At 39.7% G+C, this 24799-nt stretch overlaps 3 protein-coding genes across 3 annotated transcripts; all 3 read left to right on the top strand.

Annotated features, from left to right (window-relative positions):
- Positions 1-5958: 5958 nt before the first annotated feature.
- On the top strand, positions 5959-9357 carry LOC131304219 (glycosyltransferase family 92 protein RCOM_0530710-like). The gene is made up of 2 exons (XM_058331367.1): positions 5959-6339; positions 7647-9357. Exons 1-2 carry the CDS (start codon positions 6198-6200, stop codon positions 9176-9178), a joined length of 1674 nt encoding a protein of 557 aa, XP_058187350.1. The 5' UTR covers positions 5959-6197; the 3' UTR covers positions 9179-9357.
- Positions 9358-10885: 1528 nt separating this feature from the next.
- Positions 10886-13457, top strand: LOC131304077 (glycosyltransferase family 92 protein RCOM_0530710-like). Its single transcript, XM_058331178.1, has 2 exons — positions 10886-11336; positions 11944-13457. The coding sequence occupies exons 1-2, from the start codon at positions 11213-11215 to the stop codon at positions 13452-13454; spliced, it is 1635 nt and encodes a 544-aa protein (XP_058187161.1). The 5' UTR covers positions 10886-11212; the 3' UTR covers positions 13455-13457.
- A 2935-nt stretch (positions 13458-16392) lies between these two features.
- Positions 16393-24483, top strand: LOC131304657 (glycosyltransferase family 92 protein RCOM_0530710). The gene is made up of 8 exons (XM_058331990.1): positions 16393-16572; positions 18211-19739; positions 21361-21701; positions 22542-22624; positions 23038-23201; positions 23309-23358; positions 23454-23528; positions 23714-24483. The coding sequence occupies exons 1-8, from the start codon at positions 16449-16451 to the stop codon at positions 24213-24215; spliced, it is 2868 nt and encodes a 955-aa protein (XP_058187973.1). The 5' UTR covers positions 16393-16448; the 3' UTR covers positions 24216-24483.
- The last annotated feature ends 316 nt before the right edge of the window (positions 24484-24799 follow it).

The raw sequence follows: 24799 nt of genomic DNA, 5'->3' as shown, positions 1-24799 counted from the left end.
AAACCATGTTTGAACTTAACCCCATAAACCAAAGTCTTCAAACCTGCAGTCCTAAATACCAAGGACCAATATTTCAACTTGTCGTTGAAACCCAAGTTAGTCTTCAGATGATATAACTACACCAGCAGAAAATACCCAAACAAATTCCCAAAACCAAAATCCGAAGTATAGATCCAATAGGAGTGAGAATGAAAATCGACTAACAAACCAGATTGATACGTACCTTCAAGAGAATCAACATTCACCAAAGCAGACCCCCAAACAAAGTCAAGTGCTCCAGTGAAGCAATCGACTGCCATTCCAAACTTGACTCCAAGTTGCTTCTCCAAAGCACAATGCTCCCCAAAACGAACCCCAGATTGCTTCCCCAAATCATCAAAGCATTCTTGCACCAAAGCGGTAGTATCCAAAACATATTCCCCTATATCCAAAGCGCCAGTGGTTGCTCCACCCAACACTGTACTCCCTTCAAGAAAATACAGATTATTGTGCCTAACGCCCTCCATCACAGCCGGAATGCCAAATGAAACCCTTAGAGCTCCACTCTTCCAAGTGATCACCGAACCTGCGGACTCTAAGGCACCCAGAGAGATGAGATTATATTTCATGCTCGGTACATACCGAACGCTATCCAATGTCCAAATGAATCCATCATGCATAACCAAGCTGATTGTACCCATCCCCAAAGTCTTGCAAGCATGGCCATTACCCACAAGAATATCACTGCCATCTAACTCTTTCAAGCTAGAGAACAAATCCCTATTGGGACACACATGACAACCACAACCAGAATCCAAAATCCATTTCGATTCCCTCGAGTGGCTAACAGGCATGAGATTCACCAAAGCTTTCAAATCATCATCCTCGTCAGAAGCATAATTGGAATTGGAGTCCTTCTTACTCCTTAAGAGAGGACAATCCCTTTTCTAATGACATTTGTTGTGACAGTAGGCACACTCGTCTTTTGCAATACCCGTTGTATTCGCAAAAGAGGGAACTTTACTCGATTGGGGCCAAGTCTTATTCCCTACAACCAAACCCTGACTGAATGTGTCCTGATGGGTCTGCTTATCTCTTAAACAATACTCATTATTAATTAGAAAATTCGACACATCTTCAAAATGAATTTCTTCCTTACCATATAACAAAGTAGTAACAAGGTGATCATATGAAGTAGGAAGAGAATTCAACAAAATCAAAGCCTTATCCTCGTCAAGAATATTGGCATCCAAATTCTGAAGATCAGCAAGTATTTTATTAAAATCAAACAAGTGCTCGTTCATAGAACCACCTGCACGGAACTGGAAACGGAAGAGCTTCTTCTTCAAGCAGAGGCGGTTCTCTACGCTCTTGGTCATGAACCTATCCTCGAGTTTCTTCCAAAGATCCTTCGCCTTCGTCTCCCGCATAACAAAATACTTTTGATCTTTTGCGAGACATAGCCGAATGGAACCACAAGCCTGACGATTAAACTTATCCCAATCCTTATCGCTCATGTCCTCCGGTTTGTCCTTCAAAGCAAAATCCAACTCTTGTTGAACTAAAACATCCAGAACTTCACACTGCCACATACCAAAGTTGTTCGTCCCATCAAAATTTTCAACTTCAAATTTAGCATTCGAAACCAAAGACCTTACCGCGTAACCGGTGCCAGACCCGGTTGGTACCGATTTCTTGGACGACTCCTCAGACATCTTCAACCCAATTTTCCTAAATCACCAAATCAAAAATCCAAAGAATCAAGCGGAACAAATCGAAGCCTAGGTCAAAAACCTACGCTCTGATACTAGTTTGTTGTGCGGAAGCCAAACAAACAGACAGTGATTATGAATATTGAATCGAAGAAAAATAGATGTGTGAAACAAACCAAACGTGAGAGAATAAGAGAGAGAAATCAAACAAAAGGAGAACAGATATACATGGTTCGGTCTTACTTTTGGGATGTAAGCCTAGTCCACGGGCAGTTGATCAATGGCTTCACTAATCAAATACGAATGCTCAAAGAGCTACAAAGAAAAAGTTTGCAGAACTCTCCTACCAAAAGCCAAAACAAGGAGGCAACTCTTTCAAACCCTAATCAAATGCCTAATATTTGCTCTCACACCAATAAAGAGGCATAACAAGTGTGTTTATACCTAAAGACAAGTTGCCCAACAAGTCCTAACCATATTGGGCTTTGGAGCCCCCAAAAAACCCTAAAAACATACTCCAAATGCGCAGATCTGTGCCCGCCAGTCCGGACCAAGTGTACACTGGTCCGGGCCAAAATAACAGATTGCTCCAAAAACTCGTAACAAGCACTGGTTCGGACCACCAAGATTCTTGGTCCGGACTATGGAGGCTGCGAACTCCAAAATCGAGCCAAAATTCAACATTTATAACCTCGACCCTACACAGAAAGCAAAAGCCTTCCACTGAAATGTATTGACAACTTTCTCCTCCAAATCTTCTATTTTTTGGAGGTCCTCGCGAGTGTCGATTATCATTATTAACCTAGCCCTGCGTTGTCGATTATCATTATTTCAAGCTTAAATAGAATGAAAATGAAAAATATTTTTTTAATATTTTTTGCACCGTTTAAAAGATCTCAAAGAGATCTATCAAATAAGATCCATATTGGTAGAAAAATTATTTACATAAACACATCATTTTTTAGTTTGAAAACCTTCTTTTTCTAAAATTTCTTTTTACTATTCATTTGGAACAGGGGCGGAGGGATTAAGAGTCAAGAGGGGGTAGCTGACCCCGCTGCCTCCCAAATTTTCTTAGAGATTGGTATAATTTTCACCCAATTTTTACTCATTTGACCCTCCTTTAAAATTCATTTTTGCCCCAACCCATATATAAGGGTTTTGTACTTAGAAAAAAGATAAGTCAAAATAGAATTTCCACCCACAAAAATTCCCAAAACGTGAATAGCTTTTCATTGTTCTTGTTATTAATATATATCTACTTTTTGATTAACTTGTTAATTTAATTGTTCTTTTCAAATAGCAACTAAAAAAAATGAATCATACATAGTTTAAATTTTCGACTCCACTTATCTAAAATCCTGGCTCCGCCCGTGTTCGGAACACCACCTAAGTTAGTGCCTTGCGGATAGAGCTAACATAAGTTTCTTACTCCCAAGTGCGACTTCTGTGGCAAGAGCTAGTCATTCCTACGTGCTATCAAGTAAGGTGAGAAGGTGCCAGAAGTTGAAAAGTAAGCTTAAGTACGCCTTGTAGAAGTAAGGAGGGTTCTTTTGCCACGGGATAAATAGAGGAAGCGCTCAATTCCCAGGATCTTTCAATTCTGTCGTTTCAAAGTTACTACTCCACACACGTCAAAGTTGATTACTAATTTAACTCCACTTTAATCTGGATATTGCCATCATTCAATGATTCACGGGACATTTTTATCAAGGTGTCTATCTTGTTTAACAACGTAGTTCCGTTTTTGTATAATTTAAGTGTTCGGATCAGCTTACGTGTACCTCAACTAATTTTGAAAGACCAATCAACCACACCGTGGGGGTTCAATTCAACAACATAGTCCTAATTAAATGACTATATTTGATGAGAGAGAGAGAGAGGGTACGTGGTATGCAAGAAATTAGTGCATGTGGCATGTGGATATTCTACAATGTGTAGCTTTTACTATTGAACGAGCATAGGATCAAAAAAAAACTATTGAACGAGCATCCTTTTCATCCATATATGATATATGTACGGTCCCACCCTATGTAATAGGGGAGTTACAAATAATCATTACATTGAAAATCTTCTCGAAGATAACATTCTATTATCAGATAATAAATAATTATCTGCTTCCCCGATAACCTAAACAAATAAATTCCAAACTAAAAAAATATGACGAAGTTGTGTGGTTTACGATTAGCCCATCGTCGTGGGTGATAAGTTAATTTGGCAATTATTCCCAGAGTTTCGCCAAATGATTGTAAGAAAATAATAAGTGTTCTTCCTTAAGGTACATGTTTCATTTCTACGGAAGCCAAACTTTTCAAACCTTGGGGCCATTAGGGATCATGACTGGTAATTGCCTTCAGAACCCCAAAATTAGTCGAGGTGCGAGCAAGTTTACCTGAACATCCAGTTATAAAAAAATTTGGCAATTATTAGTTGTAAATAGGCAAATAACAGGATAAGAGTTGTACATAAAAGTTCAGTAATGATCCAAACACTGATTTTTGTGCACATACATTTTTGTGGGGCAATATCGGGTTCCACAAAGACAATCTAAACCACTCATCTTTTTTAAAATATATTTTTGACATGTTCTTTAAAAAATCAGCTTCAACAGATATCGGTAAAAGCTTTCTAAAAAATCGTAGGGCGAATCATTCTGTTTTGCCCTACGATTTCTTGAAAAAAGTCCTTACTGATATCTGTTAGAGCTAAATCATTTTACAGAAACCCTCGAAATAATATTTTTAAAAAGATGAATTGTTCTGATTATTTTTGTGAAATCCGATATGAATTCCACACAAATATATGTGCATAATATGTGAACAAAAATTCGTGCAAATAGCACGGTTGATAAAAGTTAAACAAAGCCCACCAGGCTATAATCGACCGCACAAAAACCGTCACGATCGTTGTAGAAACACAACTCCTAACCATTCTCTCTCTCTCTCTCTCTCTCTCTCTCTCTCTCTCCAAACGTAAAAAATATGAACTCACTTTTGCATTAATCATACACTACATTCATCCACTACACCATTCACTATATTTTTTGTTTGAGCCACTTTGGGTTCCAGAAAAATGTCCATAAATTTTAAAATAATATTTTATGGAGTTCTGTAAAAGATCAGCTCCAACGGATAGCTCTAAGTATTATTTTTGGATTTGTAAGGGCGAAACTGCTCAACTACACAGTTTTGCCCCTACAAATCGAGAAATAATACTTACCAATATTTGTTGGATCTGATTTTTTACAGGGCCCCATAAAATATTATTTTAAAATTTATGAATATTTTTCTGTATTTTTGTGGAAATCCCACAAAAAATGTAGTGAATGGTATAGTTGATGGATGTAGTGTACTGACTTGTTGAATGAGGGTAAGTGCCAAGTAAAATGTGAGGCGACACGTGAAGTGGAGTTTGGTTTGGATTTTGCAGAGTTCCGTTACTTTTGGCAGGACTTCCCGTTAACCATTCTCCGTTGCTTTTCAGAGCCAAATGTGAGAACATGACATGGCATGTTGTGGACCTTTGAATGCAATAGAGTTGATCCCAACCATTCAATGGACCAAAATGGACATTAACACACTGGACTAGAGCCGAACCCAACTTTCCAAACCTCGAGGCCACTAGAGATTATGTTCGGTCATTACCTTCAGAACTTCGAAATTAGTCGAGGTGCGAGCAACATCCGGTTATAAATTTTTTTTTGGCATTTAATAGTTGTAAATAGGCAAATAACAAGATAAGAGTTGCACATAAAAGATCAGTAATGATCCGAACACAGATTTTTGTGCACATACATTTTTGTGGGGCAATATCGGGTTCCACAAGACGATCTAAACCGCTCATCTTTTTTAAAATATATTTTTGAGGAGTCCCGTAAAAAAATTACTTTCAACAGATATCGGTAAGAGCTTTCTCAAAATCGTATGGCGAATCATTCTGTTTTACCCACGATTTCTTGAAGAAGAAAAAAACCCTTACTGATATGTGTTGAAGCTGATTTTTATACAGAAACTCTCAAAATAATATTTTAAGAGAGATAAGCAGTTCGGACAATATTTGTGAAATCTGATATGAACCCCACGGAAATGCACAAAAATATGTACAAACAGCAAGGTTGATAAAAGTTAAACAAAGCCCACCAGGATCCTTGATCGACCGCAGAAAAACCGTCACGATCGTTGTAGAAACACACACCTCCTAACCATTCTCTCTCTCTCTCTCTCTCTCTCTCTCTCTCTCTCACACACACACACACATCAGATGATCAGACACGATAGTAACATCGATCCCAAATTCCCAATCGCCCCTCTCTCTCTCTCTCTCTCTCTCTCTCTCTCTGTTCATACTTTTCCACATAGTTTTTGAGGGATAATTTGAAAAGTAAAACGAAAAACAGAGGACAACAACCACCTTCTATAAATCATTCAAAGAAATTTCCCCAATGAATGAAACTCAGGGAAAAAGAAGAAGAAGAAGTAGAAGGAAACAGATTCGATCAGATTCAGGATGGTTCTTGAGATGGGCATGAAGAATCGAAGAAAACGCGAAGGCCAATACGTTGTAGCCTTGAACAGAGCATTCTGTTGCCTTCTCGTTCTCGTCTTCTTCTTCGGTTTCTCTTTCTCCACTCTTCGCCTTCTATTAAGAGGTAAAAATTCCCCTTGTTATTGGGTTTCTTTCTGTGTTGTAAATTTTGAATCTATTTCATTTCATTGTTATTTTGAATCTGGGTTTTGTTGATCGTCTTGTTTATGTTTTTTTTTTTTTTTTTTATAAACGGATGTTCGGGCCAGTTTGCATGCACCTTGACTGATTCCGGAGCCCTGAAATTAATGACAGGACAAACCTTTATTGGCCCCGACATTTGAAATGTTTGGCCGCCGTGGTTTTTGTTTAATTTTGTTGTCAAAGTGAGTTCCTTGGCGAAATTGAAAGAATAGAAACGGTGAAAAGGAAAACAATAAAAAGAAGGTGAAGATAAAGGGGAAATAAATAAAAAATAACGGTTCTTGCAAACCTTTAACAAGAATGTGAAATTTATTAAGGAAAAAAGTGATGAAATTTAACCATTTTCGGAGTTCGGGTACAAGAAAATGAAGGTTTTACCATTTTCAGAGTTCAAATACAATAAAAATCACAAGAAAATGATAAATTTACCATTTTCGTTTGTATTCAAGTTGGTCAATTCTCTCATGTAGTTACACCATTGGGCAAGCGCCCCCGGTTTAGGTTTTGAATTCTGCCTTATCTCATGAGAAATTTTTGGTGCCCATGGTGCCCGAGCAGCATATTCGGGCCATCCAATTCTTGGCAATACTCCAACTCCTGGAATGCAATCTGTTAAGAGTCATTAGCCTTCAACCCTCGCCACGAGCTTAAGCAAGCTCTGACATCCCCTGTAATCTGAGCACCCAAAGAGGAGGCAGGAAAACTTAGCCCTTGGAATTGTCTTCCACTCCTTTCTCTCCACACACCATAGAAGGCAGCTGCCATAGACAACTTATAAACTCTACTAGAGCGAGAATCGCCTGATCTATGCACCGTAACCCAATCAATCTCACTAGCCAAACCATGACGGGGATGATCATCGTTATTCTGCAAACTGATTTAGAGTAGGCACGTACAATCAAAGAATGAATGTTCATGAGTCCCATCTTCACTCTGGCATAGTCAAACACCTTTTGTCCACAACCAAACCCCAGCTATGCAACCGATCCTTGGTTGACAGCCTTCCCAGGAACGCAAGCCACTCTATGAAAGCCCACCTGGGAACATAATGCGTAAACCAAACACATTTCGTCCATGGAACAGTGGGAAAGACCTTCTTATATCAAATGAGCAAACAGATTTCTTTTACTTCACTTTACTTAGTTTTACTCGAAAATAATGTGTTTTGTTTTATAAGTCTCTTGACAAGTTAACGGTGTCTGATTACTTTTTTTGATATTCAAACAGGAAATTCCCGTCCACGATTGATCTCATTAGGGAAAACTCCAGCACTGAAAGTCATCTCCGGCAACTCTCCGGCCGTCTCTGTCCGAGAAACGGTCACATTTCCAGACCAGACTCTGATTTTTCTAAAATACCCTCAAACAACCCCGTTATTCACCAAAGATGACATCAACTGTGTTTATTTATCCCCCAACTCATCTCAACCTCAGCTAAACCTCCAACCGTTTTCCATCGACGGTGAATATTCCGACCTCCAGATTGTATGGTGCCCGATTCAGCCACGTGGTCTTACAGCCTCCATTGTTATTAAATCCAACGGTCATCTCCTCCCAATTGGGCCCACTTACAGTTGGGATTCGTTAGCGTATGAGGCCCTAATCGACCGGGATAACACCACAATTGTTTTCGTGAAAGGGCTGAATCTACGGGGCGGAAGAGCTGCAGACCCATCTAGATTTGAGTGTGTGTACGGCTGGGATTTCACCAAATCAAAGCTTTTTCTACGATCGGAGGTTATTTCGATTGGTCAAGAGGTCGTACGGTGCAAAACTCCTTTGAGTATATTGAGTGGTCCACAGAGTGTGAATTCTTCCATTAAGGTTTCAGTTAGAGGTATTGGTAGGCCCTTAATGAGTTCAGTAGCCCGGCCCAATCGGCGATTGGATCCTGACCCACCCGTCCGGAAGCAACACGAGATTTGTGTCTGTACAATGTTGCGAAATCAAGCTCAGTTCCTGCGGGAATGGGTCGTGTACCATGCCCGGATCGGAATCCAGAGATGGTTCATTTATGACAACAATAGTGACGATGATATTAGCAGTTTGATTGAGTCACTAAATGATGAGAATTTCAATATAACCCGACATCTGTGGCCTTGGATCAAGACCCAAGAGGCCGGGTTCTCCCATTGTGCATTACGCGCTAGGGATTCTTGTGAGTGGGTCGGGTTTATTGACGTCGATGAGTTCCTACATTTTCCTTCAGGCTTGTCACTGCATGATGTTATTGGGAATTTGACTGGTAGTGTGGCTGAGTTGCGGGTCTCGTGCCATAGTTTCGGCCCATCAGGCCTCAAACGGGTGCCCGCAAAAGGAGTTACGCAAGGGTACACGTGTCGGATGGCTGCCCCGGAGAGACACAAGAGCATAGTGAGGCCGGAAGCAGTGAACTCAACCCTTATCAATTCGGTGCACCATTTTCACTTGGCCAGCGGTTTCGTGTTTGTGAATATGGAAAGACATGTACTGGTGATTAATCACTATAAGTACCCAGTGTGGGAAGTGTTCAAGGAGAAGTTTTACAGGAGGGTGGCTACTTATGTGGCAGATTGGCAAGAAGATGAAAATGTAGGGTCTAAGGATCGAACCCCGGGCCTTGGGACAAGACCGGTTGAACCTCTGGATTGGCCTACACGGTTTTGTGAGGTAGTCGATACGGGTCTTAGGGATCAGGTGGTTGAGATGTTTAGTAATCCAAAAACTCGGATGTTACCGGGGCAGAAGAAGGAAAACTTTCGGTTGATTGCAACAGGATAAAGAGCATTGTATCTTAAGAAGGGTAAGGAAATTTTTTTTTTAAAATTTTTTTTTTTCCTTATAGTTGGTTGATGATGTGATACCATGTAAAGACAAATGGATTAGTTGATTAGTCTTCATATACTAGAATAGGAAAAGAGAGCGAGAAATAAGAAATACAAAACATATGGTTGCAATGATTTGAGAATTCTATCTACATGTTTTGTCAAAGAAATAATGCCACCAAGATAACCATGGATATGGTTTTCTAAACAGGTTGTCCAGTTCAATAATCAAGGAGGCAAATTAACGACGGACCTATTTTTTTTCAACGAAACGCACATAGAAAAAGTTACGCGTTAGCAAAGTCAAGAAACTCGTCGCCAAGTGATATCGTGGATGGTTGTTTTCCTATCTCGAGAGAGGAAAGAAGGCATTGCAGTACATGTTAAAGATAGGTTAAAAACAGTCTGGTTTGTTGACATCGTCGGATTCAATGTCATGTTATATATAAGTAAAAGTAAAGTACATCAGGATTTCAAGATTTTCAAAGTAAGACGCGTTGGTTGTATGATTGCTCTCCGTTTTTCTGTGGCCACGGGGCCTTGTCGCGAGCAACTCACAGCGAGGGCATGAAGTCGAAAAGGCAGTAAATCAAACTTAAAAACAATAAGATGGTGAAAGAGCTTTGAAGTTTCAGATTTTCAGAGGGTATAGTTTTACTGCTCTGTTATTTATTTTCCAGAGAATTGCCAAAGTGAAAGCTTCGTTCTAGGGAGATCTCGACCTGCTCAGATTTGCATTTTCGGCCAATCGGGGCAACTATGAGGGAGTGGTAGAAGAAAAATTAGGTTTAAAGCTAGGTCGAAGATGAGGGTGCTTTTGGTTTCGATCGATTTGTTTAAATGAGTGTAAGGAGAAATTGGGGTTAAAAAGAATTGTTCTGGATCTAAATAGAATCACACAATAGAAAAGGGAAAGAAAAAAAGAAAAAAAAAACGCCTGAGATTTGTAGCTGACGCAATGTGTAAATTACATTTGTGCTCTACGAATAAAGCGAGTAGTTTATTTAAATTGAGACTATATCACATTCGGACGTATCTTTAGCCAAGAACATCCGCTAGTATCCTGATAATTTGGCATGGGGTTAGATTCGTAAGCTCTGGCATCATTAAAAAGGGAAGGATAGCTGGGTTTTGGACTTCATTTTTCGATGTCGGACAAGACTCAAGAGTTGGATCATATGTTTGGTAGTCCCACGTCGAAAATTTAAGAAACTCACTACTAGTATCCCAGCTCGCTTTGAGCCCGAGCCGAGCTCGAGCCCATCAAATGTACTCGGCTCGTTTGCAGCCCTAATGATAGGCATGATGATAAACGTACATACTGGTTACGATAAAATATCGCAAGTGGTCGGTCACAAGATACATGAGCTAAGCATAATCCTTTTTTAGTTGTTAGACTGTGAGTAGTCATTGACTCTTAATTTGAAGAATCTTTCGACACAAGCTACCTATTAAAAACACTTTTGGACGGCTAAGAAATACACAGACTGCTCATTGCAATCCAAACATAGACCGCAGAAAAGCCAAATTCTCCAAAAAGAAATATAGAAAAGCTAGGAAAATGGACTCACCAAATCGCTTGATTAATCAGCCAGAGCTTGGTCACATGTGTAAAGGGTGGTAACTCGGTTCATTCATTTTGAAGTTGCAAGGACCAACTCTACTGCACAATAAATACAACTTGACATGCATAAGATCAACAACTTCACAATGTATACTAAATCAGGAATCCAGGCTCAACTACTAACCGTCGCGATTCGGTGTTAGAAACACCGACAACGCTGACCGACGAGCCTCTGCTAGTCTATCCCTTTCTCTTTTCTTCCCCAAGTCAGTCCCTCTGTGGTAGTTAGAAAAGCGAAAACAGAAACAGAGAGGACAACCACCTTTCCATAAAACATTCAAGAAATTTCCCAATGAAAGAAACAAAGGGCAGAAGAAGGAGGAGGAAACAGAATCGTTCAGATCGTGGACGACTATTCAGATCGCCATGAAGGATCAAAGAAAACGAAGCGCCCTACTTGTTGTAGCCTTGAACAGGGTACTCCGTCGCATGGTCGCTCTTGTTTTCTTCTTCGTTTTGGCTTTCTGCACTCTACGTCTTTTATTAAGAGGTAACATTCCCAACTGATAAACTTGTTATCCTCGGATTCGTATCGGTTATGTTCCTTCGTTGTAAATGAAATAAAATTTACACTCTCTTTCTTGCAAGGACACTTTAAATGTTGTCTTATAGTACTAGTGTTCATATACGATGTGAAATTTAACAATATACACGTTCTTAGCTATATTAATCAAATATGATGTTAATAATCTGTCCTATCGATTGACAAAAAAAAAAAAAAAAAAAACCTAGCTTGCGAGAAAATCTGAAGAGAGATACAAGTTTGGCATTAAGTTTAGATAATTACTTTACTGAAAAAACATCCAAATATTTTGTTCTGTTTTTTTTCAGTAAGTAGAAAAAGAATGCTAAAATGCACACGTTGGTATTCTGTTCCAAATCAAACACATTTAAAAGTTGGAATCCTCTTCCTAATCAAACACTTAAAATTTGCTGATTAAAAGACTACTTTTTCCATCAGTTTATAAACAAAATTAATCAGTTCTTTTTTTTCCTGATATTTGAACAAATTTCTTTACTTCACTCTACTAATTTTTTCTCAAAGATAAATTCTTGACAACTGAAGGGAGCCCGATTGTTTTTCTGGTATTCGACAGGAACTTTTCGTCCACAACTGGTCTCCTCATGGCCAACTCCATTGCTAAAATCCATCAATGACGACTGGAGAGTCGCCATTGTGCAAGAAACAGTCCTATTTCCAGACCAGGCTCTGATTTTCCTAAAATACCCTCGAGCAACCCCTTTATTCTCCAAAGATGACATCGGATGTGTTTACTTCTCCCCCAACTCATCCCAACCTCACCTAAATCTCCAACCGGATTCCATCGATGGTGAAGATCTCGACCTCCAGATCGTTCGTTGCCCGCTTCAGCCACGTGGCATCACCGCCTCCGTTGGTATAAATTACAATGGCCATCTCCTCGCAATTGGGCCCACTTACCGTTGGGATTCGTTAGCGTATGATGCCCTGATCGACAACGATAACACCACTATTGTTTTCGTTAAAGGGCTGAATCTACGGCCCCAAAGAGTCACGGACCCATCTCGATTCAAATGCGTGTACGGTAGGGATTTCAACAGGTCCAAGCTTTTGCTACTAGCAGAGGTCATATCGATCGGTCAAGAGATCGTACGGTGCAAGACCCCTCTGAGTATATTGAGTGGCTCACTGCAAAATGTAAATTCCGCAATTAAGGTTTCGGTTAGAGGTGTCGGTAAACCCATAATGAGTTCGATAGCCCGACCCGATCATCGATTGGATCCTAACCCATCCTCCCGGAAGAAACACCAAATGTGTGTGTGCACAATGTTGCGAAATCAAGCCCGGTTCATGCGGGAATGGGTTGTGTACCATGCCCGTATTGGAGTTCAGAGTTGGTTCATTTACGACAACAATAGCGATGATGACATTAGTAGTTTAATTGAGTCGTTAGACGATGAGAATTTCAATATAACCCGACACGTGTGGCCTTGGATCAAGAGCCAAGAGGCCGGGTTCGCCCATTGTGCGTTACGGGCCAGGAATTCATGTGAGTGGATCGGGTTTATTGATGTTGATGAGTTCTTACATTTTCCTTTAGGCTTGACATTGCATGATGTTATCGGGAATTCGACTAGTAATGTGGGTGAGTTGCGGGTCAAGTGCCATAGTTTCGGCCCATCAGGCCTCAAACGGGTGCCCGCGGTAGGGGTAACGCAAGGGTACACGTGTAGGATGGCTGCCGCGGAGAGGCACAAGAGTATTGTGAGGCCAGAAGCACTGAATTCCACCCTAATCAATTCGGTGCACCATTTTCACTTGACCAGCGGTTTTGAGGTTGTGAATGTGAAGAGAAATGTGTTGGTGATTAATCACTACAAGTACCAAGTGTGGGAAGTGTTCAAGGAGAAGTTTTATAGGAGGGTAGCTACTTATGTGGCGGATTGGCTAGAAGATGAAAATGTAGGGTCTAAGGATCGAACCCCGGGTTTGGGGATCATACCAATCGAACCTCCAGATTGGTCTACACGGTTTTGTGAGGTAGTCGATATAGGTCTTAGGGATCGGGTGGTTGAGATTTTTAGTGATCCAAAAACTCAGATGTTGCCATGGCATTCTGAAGTGTAAGAAACCCACTCTTTTTTTTTTTGGAAGCATAAAAAAGTGACAGAATGAGTATATTCTTTCAAGATTGAAAAATTACATTTACTTGTAAAGAACATGAACAATCAAGATTCTGATAAATGACATTTACTTGTATTTTTTTTTTTTATATCGGTAAAAGAAAATATTGTAGAAACTCGATAAGGGTACATTGAGAAGAGAAGGAAGCAAAAAAAAGGAAGTAAAAATGAAAGCCAAACAATTGGCAAAAAACACATTAAGAGGAAAGGACCATTAATTGTGATCGTTGATGTTGTTTTGACAGGCTAGCTTCTTGTTGCGTAAGATGCATGCAGTTCTTCCACGTCGCGCTTAATTCTTTATTTCGTTAACTCGTTTTCTGTTCAAAGTATCATCATGATCGTTTTGACGTCTAGACCAATCAAGTCAATGTTTTGACGGTTTCATCCTGTTACATTCAAAATCAAATTTAAGTAAACATACAACAATGATGAACCATATGACCTAGATCACTTGTCTTGTGACTTTGGTCCCCCATTTAGAAAGGATCATACAGTAAAAAGGTACCTACCAAAATCATCATAACACAATGCACTATATGAACTTCTAGCTTGAGATCATTGTACTGAGCTTTCTTTTCTTTCTTTCTTTTTTGACAAAAATGACAAGTTGTATTGATATAAGTTTAATGACACAATACGGAATTCATTGTGTTACACTGAGCTTCAAGACGTGGGAGATCGTAAGTCTTTTGTCGAACTTGAGCTGCAGATATGCGATAAGTCGTTTAAAAGAAAATCTAAAAAATACTGATAATTTGGCATGAGGTTAGATAATAATTGGCATGATTGACAACTTTCTATAGAATATCGCAAGTAGTCGGTGACAATACATATAGATGAGCATAATTCTCTGTTTTTAATTACTCCAGTTGTTAGATCGATCGTGAGTAGTGATTGACAAGTTATTATGTGGACATAAGGCTATTTCCTCTCTCATTTCAACTACCTTTTTTATGAGGAGGATGATGCTAAATGTTTGAACATTCTTAGTTGGGAAAATCAATTAATTGGACCTATAAAAGCTCCAATGCCAAGTCATAAGAGGAGACAGAAAGTACATTAAATAAAAAGAAAATGAAGCAACACATGGAAATTATGAATTAAAATAAGAGAGAGAGAGAGAGAGAGAGAGAGAGAGGAAGTATTATAGTAATAGCTATTGAAGTACACGAGGGAACACAATGGGCTCTAGTCGAGTTGGCATCTTCTAGTTCTCCTCATCTACGTGGGAGGTCAGGGTTCAAGCCTTGTTGTGGACGTTTGAGATTTAGGGCTATGGATAAGCTCTGAAACTCTTTGTGGACTAACCTATTGACACCCCACCAATTCCTGCATGGGCTCTAACCAAGTTGACATCTCTTGGTTCTTCTTCATGTAGGAGGTCAAGATTCGAGCCTTGTCGTGGACATTTTGAGATTGAGATTTATTGATAGCCTTTAAAATTCCTTATGAACGTTAACATAATAGCACCGGCCGCTATCTCCTATCGATGTATATAATATTAGAAAGAAATAAAAAAAAAGGTACACAAGGGAACAGGCTAAAGATTCGACCTCTGGAATAAATAGTCAACACGACACAAAAACTGATTGTAGAGTAACTGGATGGGTACAGCCGTACAGGCCGCATAAAAACTACTCTCTGTCTCAAAAGAAATTTATTCCACCCGCAAAATGATGACTTGAAAATAATATATTTTTTCAAGAAAAAATTCAAACTCTTCCATTGAATTAAAAGAACTCTTTTTTTTTATTCGCAAAACATTCAAAAAATTAAAAAAACTCATTGATATTTAGAAAAATATTGAATTTTTCTTGAAAAGTTTGTACTATTGTCTTTAATTTTTCATTTTGCAGACTCAACAAATGTTTTAACAGTCATGCTACTTGCATATACACTTTTACACATATCTTGCATATACACTTTTACGGGGCCCACCTCGGAGCTCACCAATATGATCCGAACCGCTCATTATTTTTAAAGTAATTTTTTAAGAGTTCCTATAAAAAATCAACTCATTAGGATATCGATAAGGGCTTTTTCAGAAATCATAGGGTGAAACAGTCTGATTCGCACTGCGATTTCTGAAAAAATTAGTACCGATATCCTATCGAGTTGATTTTTTACAGAAACTCTTAAAACATTATTTTAAAAATAATGAGCGGTTCGGATCATATTGGTGGGACCCGAGGTGGGGCCCAAAAAAGTATATGTGCAAGATATGTGTACAAATGTACGTGTTCTTAGCATTTTTGAATGCAGAATGATTCTCACACATATGTTTTTGCACATATCTTGTACATACATTTTTGTGGGGCCCATATCGGGATTCCAAAAAATGATCCGAACCGCTCATCTTTTTTTAAATATTTTTTTGAAGGGTTCTTATAAAAAATCAGCTCCAACGGATATCGGTAAGGGCTTTCTCAGAAATCGTAGGACGAATCATTCTGTTTTGCCCTATGAATTCTAAGAAAGTCTTTACCGATATCTGTTGGAGTTGATTTTTTACAGGAACCCTTCAAAAAATATTTTAAAAAAGATGAGCGGTTCGGATCATTTTGTAGGACCCCGATATGGACCCTACAAAAATGTATGTGCAAGATATGTGAAAAAATATATGTGCAAGTAGCACCGTTGTTTTGAATGTTAAAAGACAGAGGGAATAGTAACTGTCCCATCGGTGTAGAAACACCAACAACTCTAACCAGCGGATCCCCCTCTCTCTCTCTCTCTCTCTCTCTCTCTCTGTACAATACATACTTCTCCATATAGTTTTGGAGTGGTAGTTGGAAATGAGAAAACAAAAACAGAGAGGACAACCACCTTCTATTAAACATTCAAGAAGTTTCCCAATGAACGAAACACCGGGAAGAAGAAGAAGAAGAAGAAGAAAACCGACTCGTTCACATTCTGGACGACCATTCAGACCGCCATGAACGATCAAAGGAGACCAAGCGCCCTATCTGTTGCAGGCTTGAACAGAGTACTCTGTCGCATTCTCGTGCTCGTTTTCTTCTTCGGTTTCTCGTTCTGCATTCTGCGTCCTTTCTTAAGAGGTAACATTCCCAACTGATACTCCGTACTAACTTGTTATCTTCGGATTTGTATTTTGTTTATATACGATACGGTCCTGAAATTGTCCTAAGCGAAATAAGTTTTACGCGCCATTTCTTATAAGTGCACTCTAAATGTTGTCCTATAGTATTCGTGTTGCGTATAATCTAAAGCACTGCGTCTGAGAAGACAATTTTTTTAGTGCATTTATTAAGAAGAAAGTCTACACTTCCCGACCCATTTTCCCGATCGGAATTCCGACGCTCCGCCGGGCCTATTCCGGCCACCGGACGGCTGATCCGAGCCATCCAAAAATTTTTTAAAAAAATCCGAGTTGGCCCTTCGCGAGAATCAACGGCATCCGATGTGTTTAGATGGCCGATCCGGAGTGGGCCCGGCGGGGCGTCGGGATTCCGATCGGAATTCCCCGGTCGGGAACTGTAGCTTTACTCTTTATTAAAATGGTGACTGCAAAATATCATTCCCTATTATTTAGACTTTAGGCTCCGTTTGTTTCGATATAAAATGTTTTACAATGTAAAATATTTTTCATGTAAAATATTTATTCAGAAAACAAACTTCAAACTTTTATTTTTCGATGTTTGATTGCCACTTGAAAATATTTTCAAAAATCAACAAAATAGTGTAGAGAGGGAGGCTTAAACGGTGGAGATATTTGAGATTATTGGAATTGAACGTGGGTCAGAACTTGACGATCGAGAAAACTGAACAGTGAGAAGTACAGTAGAAGGCAATGGGTTCATTTCAGAAAATAACTTACGGAAGATTTAAGGGTAAGTCGTTTTCATTCAATTGATGAAAAATGTTTTATGTGTAAAATGTCTTTCTCATTTTTTAAAACAACCAAATATCAAAAAATAGGTAAAATATTTTACGTCCAAACAAACGGAGCCTTATTGCGTTTAACTTTGGAAACTATTCTCTGTTCTAGGAGCTCCCATTCCACTAAGGTTCTTTTTTCGTTTTACGAGACAGTTTATTTTCTCACAATACGTCCCCTGTAATTCAAAAAATAAGTACTTATTTTCTTGATGGAACAGCGTTATTCCGTGAGGATAGAAAAAGCAAAACAGAGAAACGAAAATGTTTAAAAGAGAGTGAAGATATAGAAAATAGGAAGGCGTTTATTCTTGCAAACCTTTTAACTACAGTGTGGACTTTAAAACCAAAAAAAAAAAAATATGAAAGAAAATATCAGTTCTTAGCTATATTAATCTTTCATAACTAGCTTATACCTTGTTCGGTTAAGGATTTTTGATTTTGCATTATAATCATTATCACCCCTATATTCAATCATTACTCTCATTTTTCTCTCTATCTCTCTCCAATCGTTTCCCATATTTTCCAATTATTACGTTATTTCTCTTTACACTCATTACCTACAAATCCACATCCAAAATTTCAAAACGAACGGGGTATGAGGAGAAAATCTGAAAAGAGATACAATTTTGGCATTAATTTTAGATAATTACTTTAATGAAGAAAATCCAAATTTTTTGTTCTGTGTAGTGCAGCATCATAACCGTTCAAAAGTGTTTTACTTTTCCAAAAAAATTTGTTTTTAATCTGAACCGTTAGTTGATGAAGGCAGCCTTGATTGTTTATCTGATATTCAACAGGAACTTTCCGTCCGCGACTGGTCTCCTCATGGAGAACTTTTGCACTGAAATCCATCTCCGGCGACTCTCCAGTCGTCACTGTGCAACAAACCGTACTATTTCCAGACCAGGCTCTGATTTTCCTAAAATACCCTCAAGCAACCCCTTCATTCGCCAAAGATGATATCGACTGTGTTTACTTCTCCCCCAACTCATCCCACCCACACCAAAATCTCCAACCGGATTCCATTGACCGGGAAGATCCCGACATCCAGATCGTACGGTGCCCACTTCATCCACGTGGCATCACCGCCTCCGTTGGTGTAAAATCCAACGGCCATCTCCTCCCAATCGGGCCCACTTACCGTTGGGATTCGTTAGCATATGAGGCCCTAATCGACCGGGATAATACCACTATTGTTTTCGTGAAAGGACTGAATCTACCGCGCAAAATAGTCGTGGACCCATCTCGGTTCGAGTGCGTGTACGGCTCGGATTTCACCACGTCAAAGCTTTTGCTACTAGCGGAGGTCGTATCCATCGGTCAAGAGATCGTACGGTGCAAAACCCCTTTGAGTATATTGAGTGGCTCACGGAATGTAAATTCCTCCATTAAGGTCTCGGTTAGAGGTGTCGGTAAACCCATAATAAGTTCGATAGCCCGGTCCGATCGTCGACTGGATCTTGACCCGCCCTCACAGAAAAAACACCAAATGTGTGTATGCACAATGTTGCGAAATCAAGCCCAGTTCGTGCAGGAATGGGTTGTGTACCATGCCCGAATGGGGGTCCAACGATGGTTCATTTACGACAACAATAGCGATGACGACATTAGTAGGTTAATCAAGTCATTAGATGATAAGAATCTCAATATAACACGACACGTGTGGCCCTGGATCAAGACCCAAGAGGCTGGGTTTGCCCACTGTGCGTTACGGGCCAGGGATTCTTGTGAGTGGGTCGGGTTTATTGACGTTGATGAGTTCCTACATTTTCCTTCAGGCTTGTCAATGCGTGATGTTATTGGGAATGTGACTAGTAATGTGGCTGAGTTGCGGGTCAATTGCCATACTTTCGGCCCATCGGGCCTCAAACGGGTGCCCGCGAAAGGGGTAACGCAAGGGTACACGTGTAGGATGGCTGCCGCGGAGAGGCACAAGAGTATAGTGAGGCCGGAGGCGCTGAATTCAACCCTAATCAATTCGGTGCACCATTTTCAACTGGCCAGTGCTTTTGAGGTCGTGAATGTGAAGGGAAATGTGTTGGTGATTAATCACTACAAGTACCAAGTGTGGGAAGTGTTCAAGGAGAAGTTTTACAGGAGGGTGGCTGCTTATGTTGTCGATTGGCAAGATGAAAAAAAGCTAGGGTCGATGGATCGAACTCCGGGCTTGGGGACCAGACCACTTGAACCTCCGGATTGGTCTACACGATTCTGCGAGGTAGTCGATACGGGTCTCAGGGACCGAGTGGCTGAGATGTTTACTGATCCAAAAACTCAGAGGTTACCGTGGCAGAAGAAGAAAAAGTTTTGGTTGACCGGAACAAGATGAGGATAAAAGAGCCTCGTATCTTGTGAATTGCAAGAAACCCGTCTTTTTCTTTTTTTTTCTTTTCAAATTTCTTAGTAGTTGGTTTATGATAACCATGTAAAGACAAATGGTTATTATATATTTATATACAATACAATAATGATGAACATAGAGAAGGAAAAAAGAGAGAGTGAGAAGTACGAAATACAAGATAGCAGGGTGCATTTGTATGATTCATAGTGTGGAGAAACATATGGTTGCAATGATTTGAGAATTTTATTTTCGTATTGGGGCTTCACCTACTTGTTTTGTCCAAGAAATTATGCTATGAAGATAATCATGCATATGGTTTTCTAAACAGGTTGTCCACTTCAATAATTATAGATGCAAACTAATAATGTACCTAGTTTTTCTTTTTCCCTACAAAATGCAGATAGAGAAAAGAATTCCTGGCAAAGACACAAACCCAATCACCAAATTATGTTTTGCATGGTTATTTTTGTACCTCAAGACGGGGGGGGGGGGGGGGGGGGGAATGTTTTACAGTGCATGTTAAAGATGAGTTAAAAAACTCTGATGTGTTGAAATTGTCCAAAATGTGTAGTAATACATCACAATTTAAAGATTTTCAAACACAATAGACACAGGGTTTGTATGATTGCTCTCTACTTGCTATGGACGCGGTCACGCGGGACCTTGTCGTGCACGAGCAATGTTTTGAGGCCGAATTTGCTCCCTTTAAAGATTTCAGATTCAAAACCTCTCAATTACAATCAATTCATTTGGGAGCCTCACAAGTCCACGATAAGATTGGTTCCCAATACGAAAACACTACAGTCGCCGACCGGGAGGGTCGGTGACCAGCCACCGACCCTGTGTGGGGTCCACTCCGGGCCCCGCACGAATGATCCGAGCCGCTCAATAATTTTAAAAAAAAAACCGAGTGGGGCTACGTGCGAAATAAGCTCAATCCGATGTGTGTATGTGCTCGATCCAAACTGTTCCAAAATCAGATGATCCGAGCCGTTCAAAAATGAAAGTTTGGAACGAGCACGTACACACATCGGATTGAGCTTATTTCTCGTTAAGCCCACTCGGTTTTTTTTTTAAAATTATTGAGCGGCTCGGATCATTCGTGCGGGGCCCGGAGTGGACCCCACACTCGGTCGGTGGCCGGTCGGTGACTGTATCACTGTTGTTCCCAATAAGAAGTCAAAATACGCATAAGTTGACTTGGACAACTGAATTATCAAAAAAAAATTGATACTTTTACAACCCTTTTGAATGATGAGAAACAATGAGATAAGATTAGAAGAAAAGAAAAAGGAAAGAAAAAAAAGAAAGAAGAAGAAGAAGCTTTTTCTCACCAAACCAATTTTTGTGAGATTGGATAAGAAATGGGAAAATAGCAATCAAAAATTTTCTTTTTGTACCTTTCTTTTCATTTCTCATAGAAATGCACAAACCCCAAATGAGCAACTTCACAAAAATATAATCGTTCTTTTTTTCTCAAGAAACCCCTCCATCCAAAGCGGTTGTAATGGGCAAAATGAGATCAACCAAAAAGGAGCACAAAGTTGTAAGAACTAGCCGTTGTATCCTCGGGATCTCCACCAAAACTTAAAAAATCCTTATTCAAAATAAATTTCCGACCGTTAACTCCGAAACCCTTCTGCCCCTCTCTCTCTCTCTCTCTCTCTCTCTCTCGGAATACCCAGAATTCCAAGAAGCCCCAAACATGTTCACGAATAAACCAAACCCCGAAAAATCACCCACAAAAGAACCAGAGGCATCCGAAAATGGGGAAAAGATTGAGAGTATGTTCAGCCCAGGATTTAGATCGGTGGCCGCAATGGCGGGTTGGGACGAGGAGGCGATTCTGGTCGCAAGTCTCGTCGTTGAAGACACCCCTGATAGGGATTTCAAGCAAAAGAAACGCTCCGATTTACCGTTCAAGACTCCCCCCTCCAATTCAAGAAGGTACCCAGTACTCTCCTTTTTGACTGAAAAATACACGCAAATTCAGTTCTCAGATTTTTGTCTTTGGACGTGTTCAATTGATTTTCATCATTTTTTTAATCGGCGAAAGTTAATATTGTTAGAATAGTTATTGACACCTTGAAAGAGGAGTTGAACTCCTGACCTTCTTTCTCTTAGCACTTAAGTGCACCCTTGATGCCGTTGGACCAAAGGCCTCTTGGCAAGTTGATTGTCATGTTTTTTTTTTGGTAAGTAAGATGATTGTCATGTTGGGTTTATGGAGCCCCATTAGTACCGGATGCTTCGCCACGCGATTGTGGATTACACTTAAAGGGCTTGTTTGTTTGAGTAGATATGAGTATAGGATTCAACTATATCTAAGGTGATCAAATATCTGGTGATTGGTTAAATTGTTTACGACAAGGATAACACATGTCTCGGATACATAATAGCACAAACTATGCGATATACAGTACCATGGAGTGATGATATTATTGATCAAAAGATATTTTTTTAATAAGTCAGGTGTCTGTGTCAACTTATGCGCACCTCGACTAATACTGGGGAACCAATCCTACCATCCACTAGTGGGACCCCCCATTAATCCGAAAGATATTGTAGAAGCTCATAAAGGTCCATTTATAGGCACGGCCCAAGGGACAGTCTTGGGTAGACAGTTTCTCTGAGGCAATGTTGTACTACTCTTCTTCATGTGAGCCGTGAATGTAGACAATCTTGCCAATCAAGTGCGTGTGTAGTGCTTTCTTGTTGTGATTGATTGATTTGTTCTTTGTGCTATTTCATATGTGCGTTTGTATGTACTGTTATTGGATGTTTCAGGAAACGTAGGGCTCAGAAAAGGAGTCCAGTTTTAGTAGCCATGCCGGTTCTTGACCTTGGAGAAGATGAAACATCAAGAAAAGGTATTGATTCCTGGGTTTGAGATGATTGTTACTTGGGAAGAACTTGCTTTATTGAGTAGTTATTTTTACTTAATTTGATTGGGGCTGCGCATCTCCACTGCTTTATTAGATTTTGTATTTTGAGGCCCAAAAAATGAGCTCCAATACTTTCATGAAAGTTGCACCTAATTAAGAGATATTCAAACTAAAATCTGGTGAAATATTAAGAGTAAGGATTGGAAATGGTTCTCTTTCATTAAAAATGGTAAAAAGTAGTTTTGATATTGATGTGAAATTCTCAAAAAGTTGATGCAAAAGGAGTGAAGAATGGAATGCTCGGAATGCTCCACAGAAGAAGCTTTGAACTAAAAATTGCGCTCAAAATCATTAAGGTGCTTCACTCATTGAGTTTAATTTAGATTAACATTGGACAGAGAATACCAACACGGATGAAGAGAAGAAAGCAGAGAGTGAGAAGAAGACGATTGAATCGAAAACTAACACGGATGAAGAGAAGAAAAGAGGAGAGAAAGAATTGACTGCCTCGAGTTCTACTCTTCCGTGTATGGATCGACTAAGGGAAGAGCTATCTTGTGCAGTAAGATCCGATCCAACCACCCTCTCTGTATAATAAGATTTGAAACTTACATCAAATATACTAAACTGGGAATTCTTTAATCTGAATTGGTTTGATCTATTTGGCAGATTTGTTTGGAGATTTGCTTTGAACCAAGTACTACTGCTTGTGGACACAGGTAAAGTCTAAGATGAGCATTCATTTTTCACAGATTCGAAGTTTTAAACGATCAATCAAATTGATTGAATAAGAATGTTTGTCTTAATTTTGTAGCTTTTGCAAGAAATGCTTGCGTTCTGCAGCTGAGAAATGCGGGAAACGATGCCCAAAGTGTAGGCAGCTAATCAGGTACATATATACCCGTTAAGTTAACCTAATCACTTGAGTTCTGATGAAAAAAAAAAGGTTTTCTGATACATGGGGATGCTGTTGTAATTTACAGTTAGATTATGAACTTCATTAGACTGTCTAAATTGATTCATGGGGATTCCATACATTGTAAATTGGATTAAGATTCATGGTCTATTTTGCAGCAATGGGAGATCTTGCACTGTCAATACAGTCCTTTGGAATACAATACAGCTTCTGTTTCCGCAAGAAATTGAAGCAAGAAAGGCAGCAGCTAAAGCCTCAAATAGTCGAGAAACTGACCATAAATCCCCCCCTCCTCCGAGAGGGATTAGTCACTACAATGTGAGAAACCGGAGCATCCAAGCCTTAAATAGTCCGGAGGATGAGCGTTTTCAAAGCACAAGAAGAGTAGGGAACACTTATCATGAAGGGAGGAACCACATCGTGGGACCTCCCGGAATAGCAAGTAGAGGAGACGAGGTAAATGTGAGGAGGAGGAGGAGACGGGTGCCTGGCCAAGACGAAGACGCTGCCTTGGCTCTAAGGTTGCAGAGGGAAGAGTTCATGGATGTTTTTCGCGGATCTGATGATCAATATAATGGTTCAGTTTCCTTAGCCAGAGAAAACTTGAGGGCTATGGCATCTAGGGCCATGAATATTCGTATCAGAGGTCGGCCGTCATAAGTGTTGATTTCTCATTTCGTGCTTGTAAAATGTTCGTTCGATATTTTTCTAGAGATTGCAGCTCAATATTCTGTCAGTTGTAAATTTGTGGCATTATTCTCTTTTCATTTCGTCCTTCTAAAATGTTCATTCGATATTTTTCTAGAAATTGCAGCTCAATATTCTGTCAGTTGTAATGTGGCTTTATTCTCTTTTCATGTATCAATCCTTGGAAGATATTGCAGCAGTGAATCTGATATTAAGAAAATGGACACATAGAAATTGTGTAGTCAATGATTTTGCTAAAATATGAACAGCAGAGCAATTACAATCAGGAAGGCAATCATCAAACTGAAGTCAATGCTGCATGTTCATTCATCACATTTGAGAGCGGTGTCAACCAAACTTCATTAGCATAACCTTCTTTCTACTACAACTAGTTTTTGTGTCTGTTGTTTTTCGACCCGGGGTTTTTTTTTTTTTTGGTCGGCGTTATTTTCTATGTTTCACCGGTTCAATGTTTAAAACTTATCCTACTATCCCTTGTTCGAAAATAAAAATAAAAACGGAAGACTTAGCCGACTAACTTTGAGATTGGGTCGAGC

The sequence above is a fragment of the Rhododendron vialii genome, chromosome 10a (assembly GCF_030253575.1).
Source record: "Rhododendron vialii isolate Sample 1 chromosome 10a, ASM3025357v1".
NCBI lineage: Eukaryota > Viridiplantae > Streptophyta > Magnoliopsida > Ericales > Ericaceae > Rhododendron > Rhododendron vialii.
The sequence above is the reverse complement of the archived record's forward strand: the minus strand, read 5'-3'. Positions and strand labels throughout refer to the sequence as shown.